The sequence below is a fragment of the Phascolarctos cinereus genome, unplaced genomic scaffold, assembly GCF_003287225.1.
Source record: "Phascolarctos cinereus isolate Bilbo 61053 unplaced genomic scaffold, phaCin_HiC Scaffold_7;HRSCAF=346, whole genome shotgun sequence".
NCBI classification, from domain to species: domain Eukaryota; kingdom Metazoa; phylum Chordata; class Mammalia; order Diprotodontia; family Phascolarctidae; genus Phascolarctos; species Phascolarctos cinereus.
In genome coordinates, this window is record NW_027556180.1 from 200,081,836 (window position 1) to 200,095,478 (window position 13,643).

At 37.4% G+C, this 13,643-nt stretch overlaps 1 protein-coding gene across 1 annotated transcript; it reads right to left on the minus strand.

Moving 5' to 3' along the window:
* Positions 1–2,594: 2,594 nt before the first annotated feature.
* CUNH3orf38 (chromosome unknown C3orf38 homolog) lies at positions 2,595–11,785 on the minus strand. The gene is given in 4 exon segments (XM_020974828.2): positions 2,595–4,133; positions 7,199–7,440; positions 11,253–11,331; positions 11,333–11,785. Coding segments are annotated over 4 exon segments (1,188 nt in total). The 5' UTR covers positions 11,516–11,785; the 3' UTR covers positions 2,595–3,449.
* Between the last annotated feature and the right edge of the window lie 1,858 nt (positions 11,786–13,643).

Consider the following 13,643-nt stretch of genomic DNA (forward strand, 5'->3'; position numbering starts at 1 on the left):
TTGCATACGAACTTTTATAAACTGAACTTCTTTCCTTGTGACTATTTTTGCCCAAGCTTTAATTCTCCATCTAGTTAACTGAATCAATCTCTTATTGTAGCTAGGTAACTAAGTTCCAGATATTAACTTTTTGGCAAGCTATACATATTCTTCCCCTCTGACACAGGCCATTAATATAGTCCATTTAAAGTTAAATATAAAGTGGCTTCTAATTTGCTATTTTATATAATAAATCATATTCACTGAAAAAGTATCTTATATTCTAAAGGATAATGTAGATTGCTACTATTTTATTCCATAAGATTATTTCTTCTTAGCTTAGAAAAGCTTACTTTTTCTGGCCACATCAATTTGCTTTACTTATTTATTATTTTAGTTTTAATTTATGGAATTAAACAAGTATTTCCATAACATGGTACAATCAAAAAGATGATTGTACATGAAACTGCAAATCTACTATGGACAACTTGCTATTCCATTCAAATATACAACAAAATTATCATGTAAATTTCCTTTTTTTCCTCCCCTCCACACCTATGGCTACCATTAGACACGAATCAGTATATACATATAAAATTATTCTACACATACTTTTTATCAGTTTTCTCTGGATGCAGATAGTATCTTTCTTCACATGTCCTTTATAGCTACTCTGGGTATTTATAATAGACAAAATTACTCAGTCACTCAAAGTTGTTCTTAAAACAGTATTGCTGTTATACAACATTCTTTTAGTTCTGCTCATTTCACTCTTCATTATTTAATTAATCCAAGCCTTTACATGTTTTTCTAAAATCATTGAGCTCATTTCTTATAACACAGTAGTATTCCATCACCATCACATACCTCAACTTATTCAGCCATTCCCCAATTGATGGTCATCCCTGCAATTTCCAGTTCTTTGTCACCACAAAGAGAGCTGCTATAACCATTCTAGAACAGATAGGTAATTTTTCTTTTTCCCTAATCATCTCTGGAAACAGACCAAGCAGCAGTGTTGCTGGGTTAAAGGGTATAGGTAGTTCAAAAAAGCTTACTTCTAATAAAGTCCCTTAGTCTACATACAGTATCCAAAGACCAGGCTTTCCTACAGAAATAATTTAGTCCCCTAGTCTAACCAACTTTGTTACAATTATCTGTACAGAAGAGCTTCTACAACTAGATTCCAAACACTCCCTAATCTTTTGAAGGCCATTGCAGTTACATAATGACAGAAGAGGGGCACAAAGGTAGTCAATTAATCAACAAATATTTCCTACGTGCCTTATCAGTACTTAGCCTCTGGGGATAGAGAAAAATGAAAGCCTATGCTCTCAAGTAGCTTACATTCTATAGGGGCAACTACATGCACACTGTATTAGTACATTTTATACAAAATAAATATAAAGTAATGGGGCAGAGGGGACAGGAAGGGTCTCAATGGGAGGTAGTACTTGGCCTTCTAAGAGGGAGGCTAGTGGCCAGCTTGTACAAAGGTACAGGGATGGGAAATATAATTTTATGTGTGAGAAACAGCTATAATGTGCGTGAAGGGGACGAAAATAATGCACGCTGGAAAAGACATGGATAATATCCCTTTGTGATCTTCAGTTCTGGCAAAAAAAAAAAAGGTGCACTTTAATCCACATTCTGCTTCCTCAAAGAGGCCTTGGTCTTGTTTCGTGCTTCAAGCATGAATTCTTGAGTCATTAAGATAAGGACTCCTTTCCTCTCCCCATAATACTCCAGCACTCTTAATGCCCTGGAGATAATGGTTCCAATCTGGCCTTTATCTTGTCTTGAAAAGGTCTACGTTCCCTATCCTGCCTTGTTTTGTGCCCTTACAAAATGTTCCCCCCTTACAAAATGGAGAAGAGAAAATAAGATAAATCTTATGGTAAAAGTATAGAACCCTGAAGTGGGGAAGACATTTAATCTACATCAAAGACCTTCAATTTGCAAAAAGACCCTAAGTGTATATATATATGTGTGTGTGTGTATATATATATATGTATGTATGTGTGTGTGTGTGTATATATATATATATATATAAAAAGAAGACTGAAGTCTCATATTCTTGAGACAAACCTACTAGGGAGGAGCAGTTCATAGGAGGAGTAATAATACATACATCTTTCTGCTAAGATATTATCTTTCATCAATTATGGATAAAGAGAGGTAGTGTTGGATAGTATATTAGATAGTGTCCTGGACTTGAAATCAAGAAGACTTAGTTTCCAACCCTGCATATACAATTATATGCAATGAAACTTCACTCAGCAATTTCTAGATTTATATGAACACTCTAGATTTCTTTCATTGGTTAAAGCTAAATCCTTTATCTATTTGTGTCTAATGGTAGCCATCTCTAGGCTGGGAGGGGGAAAGGGAAGAAAAAAAGGAGGAAAAAAAGAAATTTATGTGATAATTTTGTTGTATGTTCGAAAGGAATAGCAAGTTGTGGACAGTAGATTTGCGGTTTCATACATAATCATGTTTTTTTATATTACAGAAATGCTTTTTATTCCATAAAATAAATTTAAAAAGAAAAACCCAACAACTAAATCCCGGGTAATCAGCAAATAGTTGAATGAAGAGGAATGTAAGCCAATTAATTAATTTTCATTAATTTATTTCTGGTAATCAAGTAACCCAAACACAAATTAAGCAGGGGAAAAAATAACAAAAACAAAAAACAACTTGTGAGTGAAATTCACTATTAAAAAAAAAATCTTAAACCAATCAAGATGATTTTAGAACAATAATTTTTAAAGGTAGTATATAAAAAGCTGCATCTTTTATCAAGCAGACATAAATAAGGATCAGTGTTAGCTCTTTCTGAAATCAGCATTGCCAATTCCAAAATAGTTTGAGAAAATAAGTTTTAATGTGCACGATGAACAGCCATAGTAGAAACCACTGGAATTTTCCCTTAAATACAATTAAATTCATCCAACGGCTCAATTATTTGATTTGCATTAAGGCTACCACTCAGGAACTCAAGTGGGAAAATGATTTCCATTATAGCTACACTCTATTTTGTAACAGCTCATCAATGGGAAATGTTTCTAAAATATCAACTATGTGTACAAATAACTTAAAGTAAGAACCTAAAAGGGAAGTTATGCACACTATTATACATTTTTTTCTGTTACAAAGCTGACATTTAGAAAGGAGAATTAGAATTTCTGCAAAATAAAACGAAAATATCACTTGATTTCTAAGGCACATTAATTATGAAATCTAAAGTGAAAGTTATTTGATATAACAGCATCAAGATCTCATAATATTTGCCAAAACTGAAATGGAAAGAGATAAGCATTGACATAAAATTTTAGTTTCTCGTCAACAAAAGTATCTAAACTGAAACATGCCAACCCTGCAAGCCTGAAATCATCTGAGCAATACTGGTACAGCGTAAGCTGAAGAGGTTCTGAATAAAAAACGTTTTTTAATTTGACATACAGTGCTCAGTGTTTTGGAGGATTAGGTATTTCCAATTCACACGTGTTAAGTGATGCCTCATTTTCATGACACAATGCCTGGTTTCCACTTCCACCATACAAAACAGGGGTTTCAGTAACTAATGCTTCAATTCTACTACATGTTCCATTTCCATTATATAAGGACTCTAATTCATTGGATTCCAGTGTAATTGAAGGTTTCTCCAATGTCATTCCAGGTTCAAGGGAATTCTGTCCAACAATCCTCAGATTGATAAATTTTATTTTCCAAGTGTTTACTAGAAAAGGGCTACGGATGAGTCCAAATACTTGTTCAAAGATGCCTAAACACATATTGCCTCGGTGGACAGTGCCAGCAACTGCGACTATAACTAATCCATGTGGAGAGGATACACACTTCAGTCCACTGCAATCTAAGTTGGGATTAAGAAACAGAAACTCTTCTTTTACCAGAGACAGTAAACGAAGGCTCACCAGTTCTGAACCATGATAGTCTATCACACTTTGTTCTGATGTGTTATAACAAAATTTTAGCTTGACGTCATCCCAGAAGTGCTGTGGTCCCCATTTTTCTAGGGGTGGTCCAAAGAAAGGATTCTGAGAGTTGAGAAGCTCAAAGAACCACTGGCAGAATTCTTCTCCTAACTTGTAACAATCATCAAATTGTTCATGTTTTTTCTCTTTTTTTTCCTGTCAGTAAAGAAAAATCTAGGTTAGCTTTGTGATCCATTTTTAAAGTCTAGGTTACATGGAAACAATAAACATCTATGTGCCTTAGACAGAACATGCAAATTAATAGTGAACCAGGCCCAAAATTAATAGGAAGAAAGATCTCATGACTTTACAATCTTTAGTAAATTACACAGCTCCTTCAACGTTCTCAAACTTCTCCCAGACACAAAGGCTCATCTATTTTAATATCAATAGTCTACTAGTTTTGTTGTATGGCTATGAATCATGGAACCCTACAGTCTCTGACAAATATAGCTCACAAATATAACAAAGAACTACAAAAGAGAACTTTAGTAAAGGCTGTCTTCAGAGAAATGTAACACTGGAAAAGAAAGAGGACTCTTGGTGACAGCAAGATATAACTGGTGAAGGGAAAGACGGTGTACTCCAATATAATTATGATGTCAGGAGAAAAATAAGGAATGCCACCCAGATGGTGGTATGGATTTCCTAGGGTGAACCTGTGCAAGGACATGGATAAGAGTCACATAGAATGGGCAGGTATATACACATAATGATCTGCATTGCTGTAGAGAATAGTCACCAGGGGTGGGGAACCTGCAGCCTTGAGGCCACATGTGGCCTTCTTGATCCTTGGATGCAAAATTTTGATTGACTCCAAATTTTATAGAACAAATGCTTTTATTAAGGGGATTTGTTTTGTGAAGTTTGGATTCAGTCAAAGGGCTGCACTTGAAGACCTAGAAGGCCACATTTCACCTTGAGGCCAAAGGCTTCCCACCCCTATGTGATAAGACCAAAGATCCATATTAAGAGATACAGGTTTATGGACCAAAACTTTTAGGGCACACACAAAACTTATCTAGATAGTATGATACGATGAAAAAGCACTGACTCTGAGTCAGAGAATCTGGATTCAAGTACTGACACTGATGTTTACTTCTTCCCTAAACTTCAGTTCTCTCATCTATAAAAAGATGAGTCTGAACCTCTGAGGGTCCTTTGAGATCTACACATCTATGATCCAAGAGCTACAGACTTCATAATTTTGTTGGCTATTTTCAAAATAATAAACAGAAAAGGAGCAGCCAATTATGAAAACTATGGGGGGGGGGTAAATTACCAATACTGCTACAGGAAGGTACTGTTGTTGATAATGCTGAACATTTCTTTTAAAAAAATCATTTTCTAAGAATTTTTACTCTACCCTTATATTTTTATGCGTTTTGTACACAAACTGATTTGCTTAAGTAAAAAAATAAAGCAATGATAGACACTGAATAGCTCATACTAACTATATTCCAATTTCCTTGGATATATTCTCCCAAACTGCTATATGACAACAACCTTATCTATCCTTAAATTTTCAATTCAAAAGATACAGGAAAAAAAAAGCAACAACAACAACCAGATGCTTGGACCAAACACTAGAAAATGAGATTTATATATAGAATCTAACTGAATAGAAGCAGGAACTGATGCCTAGTATTTTTCAGGCAGTGACAAACCCTAAATGGTTCTAGGATTATAGGTGCTTATTATAAAAACATTTTCATTAATGTACCATGGTGCTGAACCAGTTTTAATTACATTGGTTTTTCACTTGTAGTTCCTTATTAATAGGATAAAAGGAAATAGTTCCACATTATCAAAGAATAATTAACTATTAATTTTTTTTTTAAAGTTCTCACTCAAAATCAGTAAGAATTAAGATGGTCCAAGATAGTTATAGAACTTTAACAACTAAGTTTCTTTCAAGAACAAACTATAACAGACTAATAATGTGACATAGATTTTTTTTAATTACCCTCACTGAACATATATTAAATAAAATGTCACTTTTCTGAACTAGAGAAAGGACAGTATGAGTAAAACAAATTATACTTTTAGGTTTTTTTAAATGTAGTTTTGCTTCCAAGTATAAAAACTATTTCAAATTAAAGAAAGGTCCATTTAAGAGCAGAACCAGGAGAAAATTATACATAGGAACAGCAATATTGTACGATGATCAATTGTGAATGACCTAGCTAATCTCAGCAATACAATAATCCAAGACAATTTCAAGGGACTCAGGAAGAAAAATGTTATCTACCCACAGAGAGATAACTGATGAACTGTACTTATAGACTGAAACATATTTTTTCCACCTTTTTTTCTTCTTGGGTATTTTTGAGTTTTATTATGCAACTTGGCTAACATGGAAATATGCACTGCATGACTTCACATGTATAACTGCCTTCTTAAGGGGTGGGAGGGATAAAGAGAATTAGGAATTCATTTTTTTTAGAAGTTCATGTTATTTTAAGAAATGTAATTGGGAAATACTTACTGAAATGAAAATGAACTTAAAAATAAATAAATGAAACTAAAAAAAAAAGGTCCATTTAATAAAGATGTTCTGGCTACCTGACTAAATTAGTTTATTAATTTAATCTGTTAACACATAAATAAGCATAAAAACGTATCTTAGAAATAAACAATACTGCCTTGGCAATACTGTTTACACTATTAATATGTTCAGCAAATCGTAGGGCATAAACAATGGGATGTAAGCCTCCTCGTCTGAATTAACACAAATTTGGAATTGAAATTTTACTACATATAGTTTTATTTCTTCAGGCTCCCAGGCTGTCATAAAAATGTATTTTTATCACAGTACTTCTCCTTAGGACAATAGGTTTTTTTAATTGAATTTGTGTCAGACCAAAAAAAACTCCAAGATAACACTCTGTCTCAAACTAATAAAATAATACTTTATATAATCTATATGACAAAATTATAAAAGGCAGCATGACATATTAGACAAGACAACCTAGTAGTCAGGAAGATCTGCATTTGGGGCCTATATACAAGCTGTGACCATGGACCACTCAACCTCTCAATGCCAAAGACAACTCCTTAAAACTCCTAAAAACTTAGATTTGAGCTCTATACTTCTTAGGAAGAAAAAGCAAAACGGTGTTTTTAAAGCCAACAAAAGACAGTAATTTCTGCCAAATTCAAGATTATTCCGTTATCTCCAAATTGTACAAAAATTTAAAGAAAATAAAAGTCATCTTAACTTGTTCAAATAGTATGGTGTCTTCTGTATTTGGAACGCTCTCCACTGTTTCCTCCACCACCTTCAACTCTGGCTTGTTCCAGTGATTTTTTGCATATTGAATAAGACTGTGCTTTTCAGAACCTGGAGGCACAATAACTCCTTTCATTGCTAGATACTTAAATATGATTTCTCTGTATACTTTTTTTCTCTTCAGAAGTTCTTCAGCACTTTGACTATAAGCTAATACTGCACGAATGGCATCTGGAAAGAATTTGCAAAAATAAACAAATGAATGAATGAATAAGTTAAACTAATAATGACTTTTGTTCTAAAAATTTCCAAATGAAGCTACATCAAATTCCTACCCTTCAAAATTCTCCTTTCTCTACAACTAGTTTTATATTCAAATAAAAAGTTTGCTTCCAAAGAAACAGTATGAAAAATTGCATTCGGTCTCTTTAAAAGAAGAAATATTCCAACACTTACTAGCTGTGTGACCCTGGGCAAGTCACTTAACCCCAACTGCCTAAACTCCCCTCCCCCAAAAAGAAATATTCCCCAAATAGCACATATTACTTTTGCCTTCAATAGCAGGATTTTAAGATGGTAGTTATTAAGAACACTATTCAAATTTTTATGCTGAAAAGTTAAATTCAATTAGAACCATAGGATTTTATAACTTATTTTGAAGCTTATAAAAAAGTAGTAGGCCTGTCACGTGAAGAATGAGACCAAAAAAAGACAACTAAATGCTACACTGGTACCCCTGGACAGAAAAAGAACAAAAGAAAGTCCTAACACACAGTGGGAGAGCCCTCAAAGGAAAATTTATGCAAAGACATGAGTAAAAATTGCAGAGAATGAGAAGATTGGAGGGGTTGCAATCTGCATCCACTGAGGGAGCATTCATACTGATGATATGATGGATGGATCTATCAAACACAAAAAGCTGCTGGAGATCAGAACTAGTTCTAGTATTCAAGTTTCATAGGATCCTAGATTACTGTAATGAAAGAAAGTATAAAACTTGAAGTTAAGAAAGACATGAGCTCAAATTTTACTTCCAACATTTATTGGTTACCATTCATCAATAGACCCTTTAAGTACCGTGGGCCAATCATTTAAGTGCTTGTAGCCTGTTTCCTCAATTCATAAAAACCGGACAAAATGCCAGCAGCGTTTTTCATAGGATTGTGAGAATCAAATGAAATGATGTGTGTTAAATAGAATAAGTGACTGAATAGAATATTCAACTGAATCAATACTTAAGAAATTTCTTACTTAAAAGATTCATATAATTAAACCAAAGTTTCAAACAAATAATTTCTTCTGAAAGTGGAATTTAAATTAATTTCAAGGTTTAATTTTCAAAATTGGGAAATAATATTTTTTAAAGGTAAAGAGATATATAGCATAATATTCTCAGGGTCAGGTACACCTGGATTCAAATCATACCCAGTTGGGATGGGATTCTGGGGAAATAATCTAATTTCTCAGTCTCACTCCTCTTAATCTCCATCTTTATAAGTTGTAAAACTAAATTGGTAGAAGGAATTTCTTCACTGGAAGTGCTCTAATTATGGAAATTACAGGCTCAGAACAAAAACCCAACCACCTCATATTTATAAATTGTAGAATCTCTGAATAAAGACTTAGAGATCATCTAGTTCAACAATTTCATTTTACAAATATAGAAACTGAAGCAAAATCTTAACAAATAGCAATTTTTTTTAAAAAGGATCACTGATTTAGAGCTGAAAGGGATCTTAGAAGACATCTATTTTAAAGCTCTCAGTTCACAAACGAAGAAAATGCAGTTCAGAGATGTGAAATGATTTGCCAAAGGTCAGATAAGCAGCAAGCAGTGGAGCCAGGATTTGAATCTAGAGTTCCTTTGACTTTCCACTATACCACAAAGCCCAATTCTGAAATGGTTAACTTCTCCAAAATAAGCACGAAAACGACAGTTATATAACATGCAATTCAATCACGGCTTATATCTGCAGAATTTAATTTTATAGGAACAAAAAAAGTTACAGTCAATCCCTCTGCTGAAATAAAACAAACAAAAACAAAAGCCATGTCCAAATATACATTTGGTCTTCAAAGAAATGGTTGCAAGAAAAGTTCACATAAAAGTACAAGACCCAAAGAGAGATACTAATGAATTCAATACATGGTTGAAATGATCAAAGAAAATGGATAGGCTCATTAGAAATATTCACAATATTTACTTAACTAGAATAAGTGTTACATAAATCAACACAGATTTGTCCAATGTGCTCCATGAAAAAGTTAATGGATATGTGCTTGAACTAATAAAGCAATTCTGCATTGGAGACAAAGCAGAAAGAATTAACTAGCAAGGGAAGAGCAACAGAAAGTAGTGGAGGGGCAGCTATGTAGCAAGTATATATACAGCACTGGCCCAGAAGTCAAGAGGACCTGAACTCAAATCTAGCCTCAGACACTTACTAGCTGTGTGACCCTGGGCACTTAATACTGAATGTCTCCAAATGGGGTTGGGGGAATGGGAAGAAGGGAAATAGTGGAAAGTACACTGAATTTAAAAGAACACTTTCTTAGAATATCAAAATTAGAAGAGACTTTGGGATCATCTAGGTCAGAGGTTAACCTTTTTGTATCATCATAGATTCCTCTGGCAGTATGGTGAAACTCTTCTCAATATTTTTAAATGCAAAAAATAAAACATATAGGATTACAAAAAATTTTATATTTACAGCTATCAAAATATTTTTTAAAAACCCCAACAAAACCAAATGAAATTCATGGACCACAGGTTAAGAACTCCTATCTAGTCCAACTCCTCTCATTTAAGAAACGAATAAAAAAAGGTTTGTGGAAGTTAAATGACCTGCCCAAGGTCACATAGAACACCTCCCAATAAAGATGGCATTAAAACCCAAGTTTTCTGAGTCTTTACATCAATCATAGTTCCAATTCTCTCATTTTACAGAGTAAGCAAAGGAGAAACAGAGAAGTGACTTGCCTAGTGTCACACAGCTGATAAATGTCTGATAAAGGATTCAAACTTCCCTAACCACTGAATTCCTGTGTTTTCCCTCTTTTAAATATTTCCTATTCATCCTGTATATACAGTTTGCTTTGTATATATTTTTTGCGTAGCACCTCTTCCATTACACTGTAAGCTCCTTGAAGGCAAGGGCATCTTTTGCCTCTTCAATGGGGTTTTCTTGGCAAAGATAATAGAGCAGTTCGCCTTTTCCTTCTCCTGCTCACTTTACAGAGGAGGAAACTGAGGCAAACAGGGTTAAGCTGACTACCAGGGTCACACAAGAGTCTGGCGCCGAATTTGAACTCAATTTTCCTGACTCCAAACCTGGTACTGCAGCCACTGCTTCCCTAGCTGCCCACCTTACCCAGACCTGAGGGTAAAGTCCGACTCTGCTCTTCCTAATCAGATTTACAGCTGAACTTTGGAAAATGTCTTAATTAAACCCCTTAATTTTTCAAGCGCGGGAACTGCGGCCCAAAAAAGTTGATCGGTCTGCTATGGCTCATCCAAGTGACAACGTGCGCTCCCAAAGAGGTCGCAACGCGGCCGCTGGCTGCGCGCCTTCCTCGGCTTCCTCATTACAAAGCGCGAGCACTGGCCCAGATCCCGGGGATCGCAACCGGGCGAAGTCTGCGGACTCCTCAGAACCCCGTTTTTAAAGGTTAAAGATACAATTCACGCGTAGGATTGAGGAGGAAGGGACCACGAAGATGAAACCTTCCCAGGTCAGGAAGCCGGCGGGGAGCGTCCCGTCCCCAAGCGCGGAGATCCCACGGGCCGAGGAGCGGGAGGGCCCGGGCCGAAACCTGGAAGGCCGCTGGGCGCGATGCGGGACCCGCCCCGGCGGCGTCACAAAGGGAGGGAGCAGAGCGGGCGCCCCGGAGCGAGCCCGGGGCCCGCCGCGGCCGGTTCTGCGCCCGGGATCCCCGGCTCGCCGCCCTCCCTCCTACCGCCTCGAGACCCCAGCGGGGCGGGATGGGGCGCCCACAGCGGCTCCTCCCTCCCCGGAGTCGAATACTCGCCGAACCACCCTCACCTTGGCGGTCCTGGGGCTGAACCAGGCGGTTGGTGATGGTGTCGCACAGCGCGAAGATTTCGGAAGTTTCCATTAGGCCTTAACAGGTCACGACAGCCCTCCAGCTCCATCTTGTTGAGCCCCGACATGTTGATCCCTGGGCAGGGGGTGGGGAGAGATACCGCCGCCCCGGCAGCCGCCTTAGCCACTGCAACCGGAAGCGCTTCCTCGTTTCCCCTCTCTTCCCCTCCCTCCGCGCCATGCGCAGAAGTCCTTCCCCACATAGGCCATGCGCGGAGCGGTGTGGAACGTCAGTTAATGATGTCCTCCCAGAGACATGAGATCTTAATTCGAAGTTCCGGATGAGAAGGCCCCCCCACCTCAATTTATTAAACTTGGGGCTGTCCCCATGGCCCAGGAGTACACACGGATTGTTTGGGACCCTTTGCGCAGGAAGTGCGACATTGACAGAAGCAATAAACTGTTCCGGATGGAAATGTAAGCGACGTCAGAGATGTACGTACGGGAGCGAGAGTCTGGTTGGACTCTACATGTCTGCGTGTGTTGCGGTCCTTCCGGTCCTGTGCTCGCTTCCTCGCTTTTTCACCCCAGAGCCCAGGACGAGAGTTTGACCGATCACGTGTCCTAAATGCCCATGGGAGAGTGGACATTTCCCCAATGTATAGACATACACATGTATTTATAACACATAACGTACGTGTGTGTGTGAAGACTATGGGTTCTTAAGGGGGGGTTCGGGTGTGCCGCAGCCAACTCCTGTCTTGTTAAATTTTCAGAAATCAGGCAAAAGCTACAAACCTGGGCTTGATTCTTTGTTTTGGTGACTGGACCCGAGAGAGGGATGGAGAAAATGTTAATCATTGCAGATTAAACCTAAAAGTGTGTCGTGCCTGTGAACGTTTTTTTCGGTGACCTAGTTGTTAAAACATCTACCTGCACACCACTATGACTGGTGTATAAATTTCAAGGGATTCTTGCATTTGGAAGGGAAAAAAAATACATCTTTTATTTTCGCTAACCCATGGCTTACCTCATCATCCTGTGTATTTTAATTTTAAGCATTTAAAAGCACATAAACAGTAATCTTCAAACATGCTTAATCTAATGCATTAAAATATTTGATTTAAAAGTTTCTGAAGGAGCGTAAATGAAATATATATATGTGTGTGTGTATATGTGCATATATACACACATATACATATATTTTTAAAAGAGGAACATGTTAAGAGGACAGACAAGCAAGGAAGCTTTGTTACCTCTGTCACAAATTCGATATACATTTTTAAAATAAACAAGAATTAAAGTTCAGTTTCCTCTAAAATCCTTTCTGTATAGCGAACACTGAAATGTTCATGTTTGTCAGGTTCCCAATAAAAAGTGACCTTGTATTTATGTTCCTTCCAAATTCATTTCAAACACTAACTCCTATAGCGTGCCTTCCCTTAATGCTCCACCCACCCACACCCCAGCAACTAGTGCTTCCTCCCTGCCCTTTCCTTTCCTTTTGTACATATTTTGTATGTATTTTATATACATGCACATTGTTTTCTCCATAGAATGTAAGCTTATTGAGGGCAGGGACTGTTTCTTTTTTGTCTTTATATATCCAGTACTTAGGGCGGTACCTGAAACAGTAATAAATGCTTACTGATGATTGATTTTGGTATTTGTAACCAAGGGCAAAGAATATGCAACATGGAACGTTAAAGATAAGAGACTTATAGGTCATCTAGTCCCAGGATCTCAGAGATGAAGTGACTTCTCCAATATCACCAGTTTAAGTGGCACAGCCAGGGCTTGGACATAGGTCTTATGATTCCCTGGTGCCAGTGTTCCTTCCTCTGCTTCCCTCTTCTTGTCTCCCATTTTCACTCTTCTAATGGTTTCATCATGGCCAGGCCCTCCTCCCTCCTGGTTAGAGAAAGGACAGGAGGTACCACCTATATTCCTCTTCACTAGGTTTCCAGAAGCCCCAAAGCCACAATTCTACCTGCCCCCTGGACACAACAGCCATCTGTCTGGTAACACAGTGCCTTCTGCTCATGTCCACCAAGGGTGGAAAGTTGAAGTCATGCTGAAATCTTGAGTTGTGCTTAAATTTTGAGGGTCTAACTTGAACCTTCTAATTGCCAGTCTTCATCAGCTGACCTCATTGATACTCTGCCTAGAGACTCATTCCCCATCAATTAATTAACATACTTCCACCACCTTTCTCATCTAGTGATACTGAGTGCCCTTCACACTACAGAACAAATACCTTCCCCTCCTGTAGCTCCATCATCCTTTCTACCTCAAAGCCCTATCCCCACACTTTCATTCCAGGTCTGTATGCCCTCTGGAACCCCTGTTCCATAATTAACAAACTTCCTTTTCATCTTTTACCATTTCTCT